Source organism: Nothobranchius furzeri, chromosome 7 (assembly GCF_043380555.1).
Source record: "Nothobranchius furzeri strain GRZ-AD chromosome 7, NfurGRZ-RIMD1, whole genome shotgun sequence".
Lineage (NCBI taxonomy): Eukaryota > Metazoa > Chordata > Actinopteri > Cyprinodontiformes > Nothobranchiidae > Nothobranchius > Nothobranchius furzeri.
Window position 1 is genome coordinate 23,316,958 of NC_091747.1, and position 21,031 is coordinate 23,337,988.

Sequence of the window (21,031 nt, forward strand, 5' to 3'; positions counted from 1 at the left end):
ATTATTCCAAACGGCATTCTCAAAGATGTTTCCAAAAGATCTCAAAACAGTGCCAAAAGTTCCTGATTTCTTCTATTGAGTCACACGTCGCACCTGTGTGTGATTCATTACTAGCATGTGTAACTTAACTGGAACCCCTCAATTTAGTTTCCACGAGTCCAAAAATGTAAGAACGTGGGAGAACTTGGGACTTTGGGAGGGGTTGGAGACCCAATAATGAATAATAAGAGTAAGTTGATGTGGGCGTGGTTACCCCGTACTATCTCTCTGGTGGACCAGGATAAGAAAGGAGGATTGGGGGAGTGACTCTAATGATCAGAGCTGAAATCACAGTTTGGACTATATATATGTGTGTATATATGCATATATACCGGTATGTATGTGTATATATATATATATATATATATGTATATATATATATATATATATATATATATATATATATATATATATATATATATATATATATATATATACACATATATATACATATATATACATATATATATATATATATATATATATATATATATATATATATATATACATAATATATATACACACATACATATATGGTACCCCGCCTGATATATATATATATACATATAAATATATGTGTATATATATATAAATATATATATACACATATACATAAATATACATATACACATATATATACACACATATATATATACACATATATATATATATATCAGGCAGGGTACCATATATGTGTGTGTGTGTGTGTATATATATATATATACACACACACACACACACACACACACGTATATATGTATATATGTGTGTGTGTGTGTGTGTATATATATGTATATACTGTATATATACATATATATATATACACACACACACATATATACACACACACGGATATATATATATATATATATATATATATATATATATATATATATATATATACACACACATATATATATACACACACACACGGATATATATATATATATATATATATATATATATACATATATATATATGTATATATATATATGTATATATATATATATATATACATATATATATATATGTATATATATACATCAACAGATATGCATCACTCATCACTCTTTCCATGTAGAGCTCAAATGATACTAGACAATTCAAGAAAAATACATTTGAAACAATTATCAACAAACAAGCAGGGGAACAAGGCAGCAACAGGAAATGAATCATACACAACAGGAACACGGAGAGCAGCTGGTCAGAATGGGCTTTTCTCCTTGAGGAGGTTTCTGCTTTAATCTATCAATAAGAAGCAGATATTTTATTTTTCTCTTTGACTGTGCTGCTCTCAGTAGCTCTCATGCTCAAGCTGTGCAGAGCGGTGATGGGTAAAAAGGACTCAGGCACCAAAAAGGAAGGGTCAGAGGTCAGTATGGCTGACGGCGTGGGACAGTGAAACTCCAGAAGAAGGTTGAGCATCCTCTACTTACCGAAGAATCCCAAAGAAGTGTTTGTGCAATAGTCCCACCTTCTGATGTGTGATTTTTTATGTTGTGAAGGAGGAGAAATTAAGAGTAATCTGCCTCTAATCCATTCCACAGACATGAACCTTTGTTGTCATCAGTTAGATGGTAAATGTTGCCAGTTACTAGAGTTTGTTCTTATCTGAGACTGTGGTCCCTCTTTAGGACCCAGTAAAGGCTAAAACATGGCAGCTAGGGATATTAAGAGAGGTTTTAATCTAAACTAAAAAAAATATGTAATTTTTTATACTTTTAAAGAAAACTGTATTTAACCCGATCTGCTCCAGTGTTCGGCGGTAATAATAAGACTTGTCAAAGAATCTAACAATCCTGAACTTAAATCTTATGAAGTTCAGTTGCTTTTATGTGCAAATTGATGAAAGACTAAGGTGCGTTTGTGGAAGTGATCATCTTGTAAACTCTTCTTCTGTTGCCATTCCTGCAGCTGTCATTTTCTCTGTAGAGATGCCTGTTTAGAGATGGTTTATGGCTCATTAAATTCATTTCTAATGGAGAACCTGCTCTTTATAATAGCCTGTTTAAAACTCATTTAACAGGTCTGGTGATAACTTTCATTAAAGTCAATTAAAAAGCATTATGCTGTAATATATTTTAACTCATGTAATTTAACTAGGGGTAAGAATTTAATGCCTTAATAACGATTAATTAAGTCCCACCCCAAAATGTAACCTTCAGAAACCTGCAAAAGCATTTTTAAAAGCTGCATAAATAGACAACATTCTTCATTTGTTGTAGTTTTGAGTGGGATTTCAGTCATGAGTAAAATCAGTGCTCCACAGTGCCGTCTGTCAGCCGAGGGGGGACTTACACAGGTTGAAGTAAGGGGTTTGTGGTGAGACGGGGAAGGCGGGGGTTTGGGGGAACACCTCACCACCAGCTGTGGGTGTTGGACTGACAGGACCTCCTTCCATCTCCTCAAAGGCCTCCCGGTAACTGTGCATGTTTCTCTGTAGAAGGATGGAAAAGGAAGCATGAGCTCGTGCTGATCGTGCAATAACCTACTGGGCTGCATCCGGCATGAGTTTCTACCTCTTTGGGCCGTCCTCCAGGGTTCATCGCTATGGCGTTTACAAACTCTGGAGAAACACAGCGGATTGGGGACCGAACTGGCACATCTGGAGACAGGCCATCATCAGAGTGACCCTCGCTGGTGATGCGGCGACGGGGAAGAATCCCGGGTTCATCTGTAGACGCCACGCGAGCCTGAACACCTGAGGTGGTGCATAAATAAGTGTTAAAATCCAGAAAATAGCAAACTTGTGTCTCTGGATGTGAAAGCTCAGTGCACGCATCCAAGTGTGCCTTTCACAGCCAGACTCAACAAAACCTTTCGTACTTTAACATCCACCCATCCATCGTCTGAACCCGCTTTGTCCACGTAGGGTCGCGGGGGGCTGGTGTTTATCTCCAGCGGCCAATGGGCAATCAGGCGGGGTACACCCTGGACAGAGGGCCAGTCCATCGCAGGGGTACTTTAACATGCATATTAAAAATGTTAATAAGCAAAACCCTCGACTTCATTACCAAACCGGCTCCATTGTTTCCACTAGAAGCTGTTAAAACAATATTCATCCGGTCTTGGTAAAATCAAGCGCTGGCAGACTCTCAAAGCAGTGAGCTGATTTTCATTAATCTGGTTTGAGTCAAACAGAGAGCCGGCAGCACAAAACAAACAGAGTTAAGAAGGTTTCAGCAGAAAGGCAACGGAGTGCGTTAGGAGGAGAACGGGCAAGATCAAAACCAGTCCAGACAAAAAGAATAAAGGGTTTATGCTGAGGTGGTTTGTTTGAAGTAAATGCTTCTGATCCAGAGGGAGCTTTAAAATGATCCATTTAATTTAGTTTAAATTGTTCATTTATTGTTGTTAATAACACCGTTCGCAGAGAGGTTCCCAAAACGTCTGCACACATTCGCAAAGGGTCTCAGTTTCCTGTTTTGAGTCTTTGGAAACCATCACTGAAGGAGATGTTTGTAGAGTGAATTCATGCAACCTGACCCTGTAACTCATGGGAAAACAACTCTTGGGAACACTTTGAGTCAGATTCTAGATTAAGTCGGAGGATGTAAAATCTAAAACGCAAACAGAAGGGATGCAAATGAGGATAGAAAAACTAACTGTCCTGCAAAACAAACGGCTATTTTTACCAGAAATCTGCAGGAAAAACCGAGAATCAGCTCAAACCAAATCTAAAAAAGAAACACACCCAGCGCTGCTTTGAGCCTGAAACCTGAGATCCAGATGTATCTGATCCACACCTCCTGACAGCAGAGCGCTGTTCAACAGCACGCTATTACCATGGAGATGGCTAATGGCTCACAGCTGCTTAAGCTATTTTTGACACCCTGACAGGTGACTCTGTGGGTTCTTTTCTCCTCCGTTATGCTCCCCTGAAACTCTTCAGGTGAGTCCCAGAAGGCTTTCGTTAGAATTGGAACGAGACCCTTTAATGTGTGGCTTTGTGTTTAACTCTGCTCTAACGTTTCATCGCAGTCCAGAACCGTCCCGTCTGGACTCATTCACCATGACCGCACTCTCGCTTTTACATTAGCTTTTCTTTTTGTCCTTTTGTGAAAATGGTGAAAAAGTGATAAAAAGTGACTCTGAATGAGGCCAGTGTGTCTCGGCTTCCGTATTGTTCCCCAAGTTTGGCAAAACGGATCTTGTGACTTGTTTTCTCCTGGCCTGAGCCAGAGCCTCCTTTGTGCCTTGTCCTGTGAAACATTAGCGTTATCCAGCTTTCACTTTTCAGGCCTTCTTCACCTTCAGAGAGGAAACCACAACTCAGGACAAACAGAAGTAAAGAGTTAAAGATGATTAAATGCAAGCTTAAGCCCAACATGCTGAAAGTCGAAGGATCCAAGAAACACTTGAAAAAGGAGGAATTCCTCCTTTTCTCCCTTGAAGGGTTTCCTCAGACAGGATGGGAGGACCAACCGGAGAGGGAGTGAGAACGACGACGCTCAGACTGAGAAGAGGTCATGCTGGGGATGATGGTTCGGACACGAGCTGAGAATTCTGGGTAAAGAGATGAACGATGGAGGAAAGGGGCGATTAGGAGAAAACTAAAAGGAAGACAAGGAGAAAAACGAGGTCTGGGTGGAACAAGGATGAATATTCCTGTTGACAAAACAGATTAAATACAAAGTGAATCACTTTACAGACGCACAACAACTCCTGGAAAAAAAGGTTTACAGCGTTGGAACGTCAACAGCGATAAAGTGAAATGAGGCGTTGATTCTGGCATGTGACGGGACCGCGTCGTGTTCCTACAGGATGTCTGACGTTCTTATCGAAAGGCCGTGGGCCTGCTGGACTGAACACTTCCTGTTTGAGCCTGAGTGATGAGGTGACAGACTGGAAGTGAGATAAGTGCTCTGCGGTGTTTTCCAGGATAGAGTTGTTTATGTTACAGTAAACCAACAATGGCATCGACTGTTTTACAACTACAACATTAAAAATATCAGACCAAATGTGGGCAGATGATCTCACTTAGGACCAATCACGTCAGGCTGAGCTAATTAAAAATGAATCATGCGATATTATTAAACTCCATTTTGTTATTTCATTATACATTTGCCTTTCTGTGGAAAACACTGAATGGAAATGTATTTAAATGACTTTATTGGATTAAATTAAGAAATGATTTGGACATAAATGTGTACTGAGATGATTTTAGCCCGGTAACATGGAAGAAACAGTTCTTACCAGCCACTCTCTGGGCCACCAGACCCTCCACATTGAAGACTTCGTCGCTGTTGCCCTCTCTTTGCTGAGGTGATGCTGAGGCAGCACCTGTTCGAGGCTCAGAGACCTCTGAAGACCGGAGCGGGGAGCTGGGTGGGAACGTAGCGACGGGTGTGATCGAACCGCCTACGGAGGAGCCATTGGTTCCAGGTGTTCCAGAGGAGTAAGTCTGGTATGCGTGAATGGACACAGGCTCTGGTGAAGCCGGCTTCTCAGAGAAGACCTGAGCTGTTGGCGGGTGGTTGTTCACGTGAGCCTCTGTCTGGTAGGTCGGCCTGGTTTGGTTCTGGGAGAAGGACGGCTGGGTGGTCACTACCACACTGGTTTCTTTCAGTGGAGCGCTTTGGGACTTTGACACGTGGGAACGACCAGGTTGTAGGTCCATCATGAGAAGGTTGAGAGTTTCAATCGATTGTTCAATTTCCTGTTGGGAGGCACTGTGACGATGGGGGAACTGCGGCAGACTGTGGTGGCTGGACATCGACACGGATGGAGGTGGACTAAAGGTGATGCCTTCAGTCACCGGCTCCTCTGGTACCCCAAACTTCTGCCAAACATTGAGGCCGCGCTGAACAGCTTCTCTGCTGCTGGTGGTGCGGGCGGGAGCTGGCGGCATGGACGTCTGCTCAGCACCAAAAGACTGAGACCGATACAGACCATTCTGAGTGGTCATGTAGTTACCAGAGAATGGAGCCGAATCACTTTTGGTAAGAGTGATGAGGTGATCAGGACTTATAGCCTGGGTCTGTATGGTCTCCAGAGGTTTTTCTGGGACACTGCGCTCCAGATAAGGAATGTGTTCCTGACCGTTGGTAAGTGACTCAGACCGGTAGTAGAGATCCGCCGGTGTAGCTCGACCATCCGTGGAGGACAACGTCCCCAAACTCTCCACGCTGTTGCCTTCTTGACTAGTAGGCAGCTCATCGTCCAATATGTCCGTCTCACGGTCAACACCACTGTGTCCGTTGACGTGGACCTGGGCCGGGACCAGGTGAAGCATCCCAGCAACAGATGTTGGGCTGGACAGGTAGGCTTGTCGGTGCATGGGCCCCTCCAGTCCACTCAGCAGTTGCTCTAACTCCTTCTTCTCCTTGGGACTGATTGGTTGTTGGGCAGGCAGAGCTTGATGACGAACTGATGGCACCTCCTCACCCACAGCGATATGGGTCTGGCTCACTGAGGAGGCCTGAGGGGCTGCTGTGGCTTCATCCGTCCGGTCCGTTTTGATGGAGGCGGTGGAGTTTCCTGAGTCGCTGCTCACTGACAGGGCGTGATCAACCGCAGGCAGAGCATGCTCGGCAGCAGTAGTCGGAAGGCCGTTAGACGTCCCTGTTTCCTCACCAGACTCCTTTTTGCGAACCTTTGCATACAGGCTGCCGTCCAGAGGTCCCTGGGTATGGTTGACTTCTAAAATCAAGCACAACAAAGTATTTAGAACCACACTGAGCTAAAGAACCTCATCAACAAGCTTTCTTAAGGATTTCATTTTCCACCAAACACAGCGGCTCAGCAGCAGCAGGAAGGTTTCTCCATGTTCCTGAACATTTGAGCATGAAGGAGAAGAAGTGAGCGCAGCTATGAAGTGAAGGTAGAGTGAGCACGGCCAAAGCCACTGCTGTTAAAGGAACCACTGGCTCCTTTCCACTTTTTCTACCAGCTTCAGGAAATGAACGCTCACTCGCTGGGCCTCGCTCCGTGGAAAAAATTTATGAAATCTTAGTGGTCTGCCTTAAAACCTTTAGATTGTCGAATCTCAGAACAGGATTTTCAGATGTAAATGGGAGGAAAACAGAAGAAAAAGTTGATGCAGTAAGGAGTCCTAAAGGTTTAGTCATCACAGGAAACTCTGCATCACTGACTAGGAAGGTTGAAGGAACCCGAAGCAAAAACCAAACGAGCTTTAGAGAACACATTAGCACAAAGCCACCATGTGCCTAGAAACAAATCTAACCTTCCCTTCATTCAAAACAACATTCAAAGTTCTGGTGATGCATCATGTGAATTAAATAATACCTGGTCATAAAAGTTTCCAAGAAACCTCCGAACCCATAACGAAGCACGGACGTACGACCAAATCCACCTCTCCTGTTAGGAGAGGAGCTGCACAAAGACACGGCCTGTGTCGCTGTAACTTATAGACATCTCAATCTGGGGTCTAATGAATACAGGACTCTGTAATGGAGCTGGGTGGGCGGGTATGAGCCTGGTCTCCTTGGCTGACCCGAGGCAAGCTTCCAGAGAGTCGGGGCAGTGTTGGTGAAAACAAGTCTGGAGGGTCCCATAAAAGCTGTGTATGTCTGTCACAACATCTGCCTTCAAACACGCTCAATAGTAGTAATAGTAATAATAATGTGACAGTGTGAGCGTCCTGTCACAGTGTCCCGATTGATCATGCACCCTGGCTACTTGGCCAAGTGGATGTCCCTTTGGCTGACTGGTTAGTGCGCATGACTCTCACCTGGGAGTCTGGGGATCGAATCCTGCCCAGGCCCTCTTTTCTCCACCTTGCCACAATAATAATGATGATGATGATGATGATGATGATGATCTGGCAGGATCGTGAGTTGGTGAATGAGATGTAGTCTGATATAAGAGCAGTTTTATTCTATGAGCTTGAGTCATTTATTTCTGTTAACAGAACAGGAAATGAAGGTTCCAACTTTTGGTCAAACAAGTGTCGGACCACCACTCAGACGACTAAAACGCTCCATTAATGACATCAAAATGCAGAACGTCAGGATCAGGAGAAAGTGAGACCAACAAATAAAAACTATTCCTGGGTTAGAAAATCCCAGAGAGCTTGTTCAGAGTCAGCTGCTGTGTTGCTACAGATTCACATGGAGGAGCAACGAGGGAGGCTTCCAAGTGCAGACAGTGACTTTTGACTGAAAATTGCAATAAAATAAAATAATGTGTAAATTTTTCTAGTGCTTCGTTAATTCATTCATTGAAAAGTTTAACATTGGAATTTCTTCCATGTTTTCTAACTATTTTCATCTCTAACCAGCCCGGAGAGAGAGACGGTTTAACTGGCTAGATCCGACGTCTCTGCAGACTCGTTAGCTGGTGTGACAACAGGCTCCAAATCAAGACTTCAGTCCACATTTATAAAGCTCATGAAAACACTTGGGTATCAACTACGTATCAAGCTGTGAATGCACCCCCCTGACATGAGCGCACACACTAATGCAGCCGTCATGCAGATAAACATAGACGTTAGTCGAGAAAGGCGAGCTCTCTGGACTCTCTAATTTCAGCATCTTTTCTGTCGCCTGTCCTGATGCCACATGTCACTCACACATCCTCCCTGGGAGGTTTCAACAAGTTCCAGCCCTGTTAGAGTAAAACTACCTCCACAGCAGGAGGCTGCCCCCTACCTGGGTGAGCAGCGGTCCTCAGAAAGGTGGGAAAAGCCCCCACGGCGCAACATGAGGCTTTCCAGCAGGAGCTGAGGAGCTGGTTCGGTCTCCTCCTCCCTTCCTCTCATGAATAAGCTGCTGTCTGTTCGGAGAGCTGCAGGCTGCTCTGTGGTTCCAACCAACGTCCCAGTTTTGTGTGTGGGAGGTCTATTAGAGCAGCTTGTGTGATGGTGCGTGACGGTGGGGGTGAGGGGTTTGGTACAGCGACATCAACATGCACCTATCTCCTTAAAATACAGCTTTTTATATTAGAAGAATGCACAAAAGCCCTTTTGTTCCCAACAGTGACACTTATTCATGCTATTAAAGGAACAAATCTACTGAACGGGGAAGGCAACATGTTCCAACATCCAGTGAAATGAGCTCTCTTCATGCACACAGCCTGCTGCTGAAAACACCCGTGTAATGGAAAGAGGTACTTCATCCAAAAACAGCCATTTAACAAGCTCTCCAAGCTGGAGAGCAGAGGGATAACTCCACCCTGCTGCAGGCAGATGGAGAAAACAGAACGGCTCCGGGGCGGAAAAAACACAAAGCTGAACCTTGAAATGCCGGTTCAGATTTATTTATGCAAAACTAACCGAGTCTGCTGTGTGTTTCCTTTCATCAGCACGCAGAACAGCCCCTTTGTTTTTTACTGCAGGCTGCAGAGTTTCATTATGTTACATACATTTGGAACAAATGTGAGCGGAGATTTCTGGGGAATATGAGACAAGTTGAAGAGAAGTTGGAGACCAAATTGTGACCAAAACGAGGGGAAATGGGAAACAAATTTAAGGATCATGAAGAAGGAAATGTCCCCGGTGACCTGGTCGAATGAGAAAAAAGCAGTAAACCTGTTGCAGGATGAAGGCGCTGAGAGAGGAGTGCTATTCCAGATCATCACTTGTACTACAGGGATCTTTTTTAGGCCCGGCTGACTCTTAATGTTGAGAAGGCTTGTATGTCTGCTGCTGTTTTCATTTGGCTGAAATGAATCCACATCTACAAATAACCTTCGACAGGGATCCTCTGTGTGATGAGACAGGGCACGTGCATTCTTCTGCTGTGTTTTTATAAACTCTCCAGGAGGGAAAAGCTCTCACTTGGTCCAAAGCAGGATCATCTGGTGTTTTCTGATAACTGATGAGAGAGTGTAAACAAACAACATACTTACATTAATGAATTCATTGTCAAATATCCACTGAAGGAAGCCATGTGTGCAGCTCTGCAGGGATGCACACTGTGTAGGATAGTTTAAGTTTCTGCAGGACAGATGGTGCAACTGTATGACCTCTTCATCCCTGACCTTTCACCTGTGATCCCTCTGGTCATAGATCCACACTTAAATCTAAAATAGCCCATTTCCCCTTCAGCACACAAACGTACTAGCAGGGTGTTTCATGTCTTCTAGCTACAAGGATCTATTGAATAAGCTGCACATGATGGTGTAATCATGTGAACAGAGTCTGGAGCCATATTTGGTGAAAGTCAGTGTCTGAATTATTGATTTGGCAGCAAAGACGGCGTTTCCTGTAAGTCAGAGCTGAAGGACATTTTTTAAAGTAACGCTGCAGCCTCGTTAATGATTACATAAGTTCTGAGGATTGTTTTGACTTGTGAAGGTCGCATTAGTGAAGCTGATCTGGAGATTTAGAGCATGAGTTTACAGCAATGTTCAAGTAAATTTTAGAGATCCTTAAATAGTCGCTCACATGTACACACAGGATCCCGTCTCAGATTTTCACCTGGTTTGAACCATAGACTTGAATACATAGATGCCCTATTGGGCGCTAGAGCGGTAAATGGTAAATGGTAAATGGCCTGTATTTGATATTGCGCCTTCTAGAGTCCTGTGTAGCGTCATGAAGAGACTGTTTTTCCACCTAAAGGTCATCTCCTCGATATTGCAGTGATGCCTCGGCATCTAGACTGTTTAACTAGCTATTTGCCTCCCCCTACAGCTCAAGAGAAGACAAGAAGAACTCTTAAATTAAGAACTCTTTTAGAATCAGAAGAACTATTAAATAAATAATTAAATAACGTCTGTTAGTCCAAATAATGATGTGAAGCAATGTTCAATCAATCTGTGAAATTAAAATATTAATTACTTGATATTATAATACTATGACAGAATAAAATAAGTAATATAACTTTAAATATTTACACTAGACATACTGATCTATGTAATATTAAGTCACATGACACATTCCTTTTGTCTCATCCAATCAGAGTTTTCGTTCTGACGCATGGCGTGGCTTTGTGTGTGTTTACACCATTCCCTTTTGTTGTCAAATCCTGATTCGACCATAAATCAAAACATCTGGGTTATAAAACAAACTCCCATGTCACCCTAACTCAGTTCAACGTTCTAGAGTTTTGAGCCGGCCACTCGTCACTTTTTAACAACAAGAACCTTGACAAGCTGGATAACAAAGCTGCATCTGAACGCAACATCCTTAAGACTTTGAGCTGAACTCACCGACCCGGCTGGGTCCCTGCTGACACTGTAAATCACCTGTTGCTTACCTGGAGGCATTCCAAAGACTAGTCTGTCGTACTGAACGCTGTTTCATCGGTTTCGGTACCAAAAGGAGGATCCGAGGACCTAGCATTCTGGATCTACCACGGAGGTCTCCGCAAGGGTATGTAGACGACAAGATAGCATCTGAATGTGTTTTTGAAACTCCGAATGTAGTTTAGAGCAAACCATTCGCTCCCACACAGAACTAACGTTTCTCCGAAAACGAGAGTTCTGATAACAACATTTCATCACACCACCATCTTGCCTCATTCACAACTAGATCCATTCACCACACAGAGTGTTTAGAGTTAGTTAGCCTTGGTTTAATTGTAAGCATTCAAACTATTGTTTTCCTGTTTTTCTTTATTCTTCTGCTTCTTCTTCTTATTCTGCTTCCATACACTTTTTGAACCTCTTCTTCTCTTTCAAATTTTGAGCTATTTCAACAATTTTATATCAAAACGTTCAGCTCGTTAAGCTCTTTCCGGCTATTACTATTGGCATTGATATCTTTCAAAATTTTCGAGTTATTAAGCTTTTTCTGCAAAAACTTTCCCATTGAAATGAATGGGATTGGTCAATTTTCAGCAAATTCCTATCACTTTTTTGACCTCAAACTCTATTGGGTTCCTTTTAACTCAGAGACTTCATTCAAAGTTTAACAAACTCCCAAGACTTTCCTGTTTAACATATTAAAGAGGCTTTTTGATATCTTTTACGGTTTTTCTAAAATCACAGGTAGAAGTTGAGGTACAACTTGAAATTTTCAGAAAAATTCACAAAAGTTATAATGGGGAAAGATAGGAGCAGTGACCCTCCCTTGCTCCATTTCTGGCATTGTACCGAGAGAACCGTAGGTCCGATTGAAATGAGACACACACTGGCTTACAGCTAACGAATATACCTTCGTTTTGAGCTATAATTCATGACTGTATTCCAAACATTGTGGTCGTACGGTTCATTTGTTTGGGAAAATTCAAATTTAAAAAAAGGTCTCTGCCCACTCTAACTTGAAAATTCCCCACTCTAACTTTTGAACTTCACATCTTCTGTGAACAACTCTTTACTACACCCAGACCGTTTGGACTACCAAAACAAATTATATCTCAAAAAGTAGGAATTTTTGTCAGCTTTTCAGAATGGGTTTCATTTTATCTGTAAGTGTTACCGTTCTTTCGCTACAAGCCTCAGAAAGAGGAGAGACCCAGATTTTCCCTCATTGAAACCCATGTTAAAGGAACAGAGATTTTCTGCTCTGATCTGCTTCAGACAGCTAAAAGTTTCTTGTCGTAGCTTCTAGAAAATTCATGGTAGGCACATAAAAATCGGCACAGATGATCATCAAAGCCTTCTGCCACTCATGCTTTTTGAAATTTTCAAATCGGTGCAGTACTTTTCGAATGGTGATGAGAAGTTTGACAGGTCCAATTTCACTTCTGAAGGACAGATTTAAAGGCTTCTCTCATTAACAGGAGTATAGCTGCAGGCCTAAAAATAGCTGGGGAAAAGGCAGTGCTGCTCTCTGATTGGTTGAGAGTGTTCAACCATTTTCTGTCCAATCAGGATCCAGCACCCACACAAATGACGCATCAAATCGACCAGTTTGGTCTCATGAATCTTGTATTCAATTTTAAATGCGTTAGCTGTTACCATGGCAACACAAGGAACTACATATCACTTTAACCAAGTCTCATATGAATGAATATAAAAAGCAGAATATTGAGCCATGAACAGACTCCTGTTTTTAATCTTTTTGAACAGTTTGTACTTAAAACTAGAAATAAGTTCAATTTGATTGACCGTCAGAAGGTGGGAAAGTGCCCCGCTCCCTCCCAGCTTCCTGATTGGTTGAGTGAGGTCAATCATCTTCTGGCTAAATGGAATTACACACCCACGCATGTGAGACATCAAATTGATCGGCTTGGCCTAAAGAATCCATCCATCTACATATAAATCCATACATGCTTCTATCTATCCATCCAACCATCCATCCATCCATCCATCCATCCATCCAATAAACCATCTAACATCCATCCAACAATCCACCCGTTATTTCATTCATCCAACCCAAGCCCCCACAGTGCCGCTCAGAAAATGGTCCCATCCCGGAAGTAAGAGAAATTGCAGTTCCACCCTCATCCGCTGGGGGCTGGTACCAGAAGCGAGCAAATCCTCATTGACTCCCATGTTAAAAATGCCATTTTCACAGCAGAAATAAACATGTTTACAGCCTGGTTCAAAAAATGTTTTTTTGTCTAAATTATCTAGTTTATACTCATGACAACTCTGAGGGGGGTGAATTTTTTTCTCACTCTTCTGTTTAAGTGTATTGAAAGCCTAAAATTCTGTATAATTAATGAGCAGCCGACACACGTGACCGCCGCCTCAGACCCACGTGACCACAGAGCTAGCTCCGTGGAAAGGCCTCAGTACAGCCTCGGTCCCTCCTGGAAACTGTGTCGGGATTTTGAGTCTCTGTGCTTGTGAATTCTGTTTTGGATATTATTGGTGCAATTGTTGGACAAAATGACTTGCTGTGGTATTAATTGCACTAATAGAGCGTCCAAAGAGTCTCCACTTCATTTTTTTCGGTAAGTTAAAATCTATATTTGTATTTTATGTCACTGCCGCCTAGCTGAGTTTACCGAAGTAGCTAGCTAACTATCAGTTTAAAATGTAGCATGTACTGTTTAACCATGAAATTTAAATGTAAAATATGGTAAAATAATTAATAGGGCATATTTAGATGGGTAATAGGGTAAAACCCAGTGCATTTAAGATAAAAATGGGTTGAAATATGACGGAGCGTGCCGCTTGGAGGGACACCTGTGCTCCATTCTTTCATCCGGTAATCCCCAGCGGTCAGGCCGGGCAGGCTGACCGATGCGGCGCCTCGCTGCTGCGGGCTGACCGGAGAAATACTGCAGCTCGTTGAGAAGTCTATAGGGCATACAGCGTTTCCCTTAAATCCCACCGCCACGCCGACAAGATCCCAAGTTTCTTTGTTTTTGTTGGCGCTGTTTACCGAAGAAGCAGCGGGAACACCAGCAAGTTTCATCAGACTCGTGAAGTTAGTTTTTGCAGGGGACCCCCTATATTTTACCGCTCCCTCCTGCAGTCTTCCCCTATTAAAATTTAAAATGTGTAACTTTATGTTTTGGGAAAACGTTAGGTATTTAGGGGGAAAAACAAAATAATAAACATTATACAGATGTCAAATAAATCAAACTGTAATTAAACTATATATTTTCAAAGTCTCGATTCTGGATAAAATCCAACAACATATGCTTCATAAATAAACACTACACATGGCTTTTACACACACATTACATTGTGATTTCTTAGTAAATATTCTATTTGGCGAGAGATAAACTTTATTGTATTTATCCTAGTGAATCTATAATTTAACGGGTAAACTAGCAGTAGTACATCCAACATCAAAGAAAGTAAAATGTTATTATCAGGGGAGGGAGAATGTTTAAGTGGTTAGCAGCAGTGTGCTAGACGATGGCACCCTCCATGAGGCCACCACAGCTCAGCAGAACACCATTGTAGCTTCTTCTGGGGAGAAAAACACTTAGAGAAAAAATAAAGTTAACAGCTGAAATAGCAGGAAATAATACAGTTAAAGAGCAGATTGTAGAAGAAAGAAATCCCTGGGTTAAGCTGGTCTGTCTACTGCATAATGCTGAACTCTAACATGTGTCCTCAGGGAAGGACCTGATTGGTGTCCAGAACCTGCTGAAGAAGCACCAGGCTCTGCAGGCTGAGATCACAGGTCATGAACCTCGCATCAAGGCTGTCACCCAGAAAGGAGAGACCATGGTGGCGGAGGGTAGAGCAGGTCTGGTCCTGACATGTTTCTGAGGTGTCTGCAGGTTCTGGCTCACTTTTTTTGGGTCCAGGTCACTTCGCTGGTGAGGAAGTGAAGACTAAACTGTGGGAGCTTCATGGACGTTGGGACACGCTGAAGGCCAAGGCGTCCCAGAGGAGGCAGGACCTGGAGGACTCTCTGCAGGCCCAGCAGTACTTTGCGGATGCTAATGAGGCCGAGTCCTGGATGAGGGAGAAGGAGCCCATCGTTGGAAGTCCAGACTAAGGGAAAGACGAGGACTTGGCCGAGGTATGGAAGTCCCTTCCTGAGAAACTCCAATCGCTTTTCTTTGCTCTCTTTCCAGTCCTTCATAATTAGTGTTTCTGTATTTGTCATTTCCTTCGGTTGTCTACCAGACGTCGTTGCTCGTTTGAGCGTCTCATGGGTTAGGGGTAGAAGTGCTGGCCTCGCACAGGAAGTGATGACAAACGTGTTCCCGGCGCTCTTATTTCAAACGGTTTACAAGCTGTGATGTGTGTTCCCGCTGCAGAGCAGCCATGAAACGTGGCAGCCGGCAGAAGGCTCACGCTTTTCCACTAAACACCCGCAGAGCTGCGTCTGCGGTGAACTGAGCAGGGTTTGTTTTACGGTGGCGGATCCGATTGGACCATCGCTGCGAGAAAGCTCCACTTGTGTCAGACGAGCTGAAGGTTCTGATGTTCTGCTCCACAGGCTCTCCTGAAGAAGCACGAGGCCCTGATGTCGGACCTGTCGGCTTACGGCAGCAGCATCCAGGCCCTGAAGGAGCAGGCCCTGCAGGGTGAGTTCAGAACCCTCGGCCCGTCAGAACATTCTTATCCACCACGTTCTAACACCAGACCTGTTAACCCGACAGCAACAAGGTAATCAGCAGGTGCTTTTGTCCTGCAGGACCTGAAGGCCAACGAGTCCCGCCTGAGGGACATCAACAAGGTGGCATCTGAACTGGAGTCAGAAGGTCTGATGGCTGAGGAGGCTCCTATGGTTCAGGCTCAGGTGAGCGTCACCTGTCTGCAGCAGCTGGTCCCTCTCACTTCCTGGTTTAACTCTGCTCATCTCTGTTTGTAGCAACAAGAACATCTGGGTTCTGCTCCTGGAAAGGTGCGTGTTGTCCTCCGCCTCCACCAGAACCAGACGTGGTGTTTTTGTTACCACTCATTTGTTTGTTTGTTTGTTTACAGGATGAAGCCGACTCTAACCCCGGCTATCCACAGGAGTCGTCAGCAGCACGTTACTGCAGCAGCACGTCATAGCTGCTGATAGGAACCGCTGAGGTCAACAGAACCTTTTCCACTGGAGCCGTCAGCAGCGCGAGTCGGCCGCGTCTCAGGAGCAGCATGTCGCGGCCTTTACGCGCCAGTTCTATTTTCTACACGCGACGCCTCTGAAACGGGTCAAGTTCGACATTTTTGGGGAAGGAAAGACAGGAAATCGGACGCGGAAATTGAGAGAAGCTACCGAGATTTTCAGAATAAAGAACGTACTGCCTTCCGGTTGCTTTACTTTTAAAAAAGGTTACTAACTGAGCGGCCCCGTGAGAAGTTATCACCTAGCTAGCGGTCTCCTTTGTTTTTCAGGTCCGTATTGGCGATTATAAAACGGACAGAACATAAAACACAAACCATGTTGTAGTTTTCTCCTGCTTGTTGTTGTGTTTACTGACGAAGTCACTCGTGTGACTTCGTGGTCGGTCGGTGACAGCTGCTCCCCTGCTGCTTCGCGTCTCGTGGGAAGGGCCAAGCAGCAGCTTACGCGAGCAAGACGTGCTGCTGCAGTAACGTGCTGCTGACGGCTCCCGTGGAAACCCGGGGTAAGACGGCATCACCCTAGAAGGTGAGTTCATTCAGCTGATCAGAGGTCACCTCTGATGGCCGCAGTCACGGCCGACCGTGCTGAAATCACACAGGAATTCAGGTGACCCGGCAGGCACCAGGTGCTGGTGAAAGTGGGGACATGTCAGCTGGTTGCCATGGCTACAATTATCTTTATGCATCTGTATGACTGCTGACTGGTGTGTGTTTCCTGTGACCTTTGACCTCAGACCGTACAGTTGGGCGTTCAGACGACGGCTAACTTTAATTCCATCAAGGTAAGAGGAAGCTCTTCCCTTACTGTCTGAGCGATCCGTCTCCAGGTTTCCTCGTCCGGCGTCCAGCCCGCTGGCGTCCACCTTCATCTCACCTTCATCTCACTGGGTTTGGTTTCTCTCCAGGAGCTGAACAACCGCTGGCGCTCGCTGCAACAGCGGGCTGAAGACCGGAGCAACATGCTGGGCAGCGCCCATGAGGTGCAGCGCTTCCACAGGTACCCCGCACACTTATGCACCGCTTACGGGTCAGTAGAGTTTGGACCCACACTCAGACGGAGTTCTGATGTCTTCTCAGAGACGCTGATGAGACCAAAGAGTGGATCGAGGAGAAGAACCAGGCCCTGAACACAGACAACTACAGCCACGACCTGGCCAGCGTTCAGGCTCTGCAGCGTGAACATGAAGGCTTTGAGCGTGACCTGGCAGCTCTGGGTGATAAGGTCCGCTTCCTGATCGGTACCAGGACCCGGGTTGTCTCTGGAGACACGTTCTTCATGGTTCTGGTGACTCCACCCCAGCCGTTCCTGATCAGCAATCAGCGGGGTGCTTTCCTATTTAAGGTGGATGGAGGACACAATTTGACGCCAGAAGATTGCCTCAGTTTTGGTAGTAACCAGCCACTCGTGTTACCTCTAGTGTTCCTAGGATTAATGTTATGTCGTAGTGTTTTTGCTCTTATATTGGATTTACCATTCTTCAGGATTCCTGTCGACCTCATTGGATACTGACCTGTACTCCAGTATTTGGATATTCAACACACGGACCTTATCACCACCCTCCATAACCCACCTCTCATCTCACCCAGTGCCCCATCCACCAGGACGCCCCGCTTCTCTCCACCTCTGCTCCCTCTCCTGCGCTTCCCCCGGCTCTCTACCTCTCCCTCCTCCAGCCAACACATACACCCACCACAGTAAGTCTGCTGAACACCTCTGCCTGCCTACAATGGATTCTGAAACCAGAACCTAAGCTCACCTGTGTTCTCCCTCCTCCAGACGCTGAGCTGTTGTTGCAGTTCCAACCACAGACTTATCTGTGCACCTTAAGTTCCTCCTTATAAATAAATCATTTTTTCCATCAGTTTTTGGTCAGTGTTGTATTCTGCATGTCTTGGGTTAAGTACCTTCCTCCAAACATGACACTCCTCTTCAAAGAGCAAATCTGTTCAGCACATTCTGACAGACAGACCACCATTCTTCTGTCATGATGCTGTACAGGACATTTTTAGAGTTTTTCTTTTTAAAGATAAATAGGATTACATTTAAAGAGCAATACTTTCACATTATCATTTCCCCACACTTCTGTATAACTGTATTTTGTTGTTTTTCAATAAAGAATGACAAATTATTTAAGTTTGGTTTTTGTTGCACATAAATATATATCTGTAAAAAATATCTACAAAGCTAATGTTTACATAAGTATGATTGGGTTTTGCAATATGGCACTATTTTAGTAAGATTTTTAAACCAAGTAAAGTTAGTAAAGAACAAATTTCTATTGTCTGCTAAGAAACTGTTGGGATTTAAAATGGGCCTGTTGTACAAATAACTTGTAAATGATTATTCCTCACTTTTGTCTTAACCAAAGAAATTCCAGTAATTGAGCAAAAACATTTATTTTTAACACTACAGTTTATAAAACAGGGCGCAAAGTGTCGGCACATGTATGTATGTATGTATGTCGATGGTCCGCCCCAACCAAACCAGGAGACACAGACGTCAGGGAGGCCAAGGTTGTCTCCCACGGTCTCTGCAGCTCTCTGGGCACCACGCCTCACTCAGCTGTCTCCAATGATCCAAATGGCTATGGAGAAAAAATAACAGGTTTGTCATAATTGTTTAAAGTACAAAACCATACATGAAGTGGTGAGACAGGTATGTGGAACTTACACTTGCTGCTTTGTGTAGCTGATGTTGGAGACACACAGGCTGCCATGGTGACATTTAAACAGATCTAAGAAAAAAATAAAAATTAAAATTAAAAACTCCCAGACCTCATGTCATATTTACTAATCAGCTATGGCTGATTTATTGTTTGGATCACAGTGAGTTACACTAATTCTAATATATTTTTATTTCTATTATACATACATACTTTTTAACTTATTTTCACATGACTGTTATCAGGCTGTCTTGTTCTGGTTCTCATGATAATAATTCAGTTTCTTCCAGTAAGTTATCTTGTGCTTACTTCATCTGTAGAATGTCTCTTTACTTTTGGTAAATTGTACTGAGTCCAGAATAAAGGCTAGTTGGCTGTACAAGATACAAACAAGTATCACATTTTGGAAATATATGAAATGTAATTAGGCTGCTAATTTAGCTTGAATACTAATAACTGCCATATTTTCCGGACTATAACTCGCACTTTTTTACATATTCTGGCTGGTCCTGCTACTTATACTCCGGAGCGACTTATATAACAAAATATGTAGGCTACACCGCGCTGCTGCGGGCCGACTCCGACCCGCCCAAGAATGAGTTCCCCTGTCCCGCTGGAAGGGTTTCAAACACCGCCAGCATCTGTTAGAGCCTGTGGCAGGGTGCTGAGGGCCGGCTCCAGCCCAGGAATGAGCTCTCCTCGCCGGCCGGGAGTGTTTGAAACACCGCCATCCTCTCCTCTGCTGGCTGTTGTTCATTCTGTTATGGTTACCGGTGCTTGTGTTGCAATGTGAAACGCTTGGTCACAGATTTTGTAAGAAAGATAATAAAATGTCCCCCCAAAATACGACTTAAATATATTTTCTCTTCTTCATTATACATTTAATGGCTGGTGCGACTCAGGAGCGATAGCCTGGAAGATACGGTACTGAAAACGTGCTCACAGCAAAATGTTTGCATTACGGAAATAAATTATAAACTTACCGATTCAATACTTTTTAAATCCAGGTACTTGTCACTAACAGGCGCCGAAAACCTCCACCTAAACTCCGTGTGAGGTTCAGGTCGATGGGTGTTCCAGTTAGCTCCGGTTGGGTTGAAGCTAGGTGGCTACATCCGTTAGCTCGGCTCCCACCTCCGCGTTAGCTTTGGGTTAGCCAGGGTTAGCTTCAGGTTAGCTCGTAGCTAGTTCGCACGGGTGTCGTCACTCGAGCCCAGCCTTACAGCCCCACCCTCAGCTCCTCCTCTCTTCCCTTTTATGGAATTGTCTGGGCTGGATGGAACCTGTGACACGGTCAAAATGGCGGTGGTGGCCACCTCCCATTATAGACAAAAAAACGTGTTATTGGAGTCTATGGAATCCGTTTGTCCAGTATGTACAGTCTATGATCCAACCATTCATCCATCCCATATCAAATCTAAACATATGTTAATCTATCAGTTTCAGATATCAGCAAATATTTCTAAATTCACAGTTCAGCCAATTGTAAAAATGTACCCATTAAACTATTCTCATTCAAATGCCAGCTGTTTAACTTTCAAATTTTGAGTTTTTAATTAATGTTCAAAGATTAAAGTTTTCTGCTGTTTAGCATTTTTTATCCATTCTTCTCCTATATTCTGAGCTTTATTACACTTGTTGGTGATTTTTGCTTCTAAATCTTTAAATACATTCAGCTCATTTTGACAGTTTTGCTTTGTTTCAGCTTCACTTCAGCTGTTCAGCAGCTTCAGCTTACAGTTTCAGCTATCCAGCATTCAAACAGCATTTGTGCAACAAATGCAATTTTTCTAGTTTGTTTAGAAATAAAACTTGGTCTCTATCTCTCTTTGACTCTTGGTTAATACGAAGTGTTATCTAATCCCTGCAATAAAAAGTTCAGATCTTCTGGTTAAAGTAATATTCCAGGATCCATCAGATTATATAGAATCTCACATTTTATGGTTCATACGTAAGACGTAACTATTGGATCATTACACCTGGAGCCCCCCAAGGCACTTTACAACACAATC

General features: G+C 43.6%; 2 protein-coding genes and 1 long non-coding RNA gene across 20 annotated transcripts in view; 1 reads left to right on the forward strand and 2 right to left on the reverse strand.

Annotated features, from left to right (window-relative positions):
• The window catches only part of tns1b (tensin 1b), a 198,398-nt gene that overhangs the window by 14,846 nt on the left and 162,521 nt on the right, over positions 1-21,031 (reverse strand). For 14 of the 16 annotated variants that reach the window (XM_070552899.1, XM_070552897.1, XM_070552904.1 and 11 more), the window contains 4 exons: positions 5,236-6,681; positions 4,465-4,545; positions 2,559-2,740; positions 2,338-2,476 (listed from right to left, as the gene is read on the reverse strand). In XM_070552899.1, the coding sequence (XP_070409000.1) occupies positions 2,338-2,476; positions 2,559-2,740; positions 4,465-4,545; positions 5,236-6,681 (1,848 nt within the window). The remainder of the gene's footprint in view (positions 1-2,337; positions 2,477-2,558; positions 2,741-4,464; positions 4,546-5,235; positions 6,682-21,031) is intronic. The other 2 variants (XM_070552902.1, XM_070552903.1) reach the window with 2 other exon arrangements.
• On the forward strand, positions 16,956-18,218 carry LOC129154083 (uncharacterized). 2 transcript variants are annotated; one of them, XM_054733832.2, is made up of 5 exons: positions 16,956-17,138; positions 17,262-17,353; positions 17,434-17,744; positions 17,839-18,051; positions 18,134-18,218. In XM_054733832.2, exons 2-5 carry the CDS (start codon positions 17,316-17,318, stop codon positions 18,196-18,198), a joined length of 627 nt encoding a protein of 208 aa, XP_054589807.2. In that variant the 5' UTR covers positions 16,956-17,138; positions 17,262-17,315; the 3' UTR covers positions 18,199-18,218. The 2 variants fall into 2 exon arrangements, with proteins under 2 accessions (XP_054589807.2, XP_054589806.2); XM_054733831.2 differs by lacking the exon at positions 16,956-17,138 and having other exon boundaries at positions 17,238-17,353.
• LOC139070538 (uncharacterized) lies at positions 18,738-20,139 on the reverse strand. 2 transcript variants are annotated; one of them, XR_011521022.1, is made up of 3 exons: positions 20,003-20,139; positions 19,028-19,091; positions 18,738-18,941 (listed from the first exon to the last, which is right to left on the reverse strand). It is a non-coding gene; the product is annotated as an uncharacterized lncRNA (long non-coding RNA). The 2 variants fall into 2 exon arrangements; XR_011521021.1 differs by lacking the exon at positions 20,003-20,139 and having other exon boundaries at positions 19,028-19,245.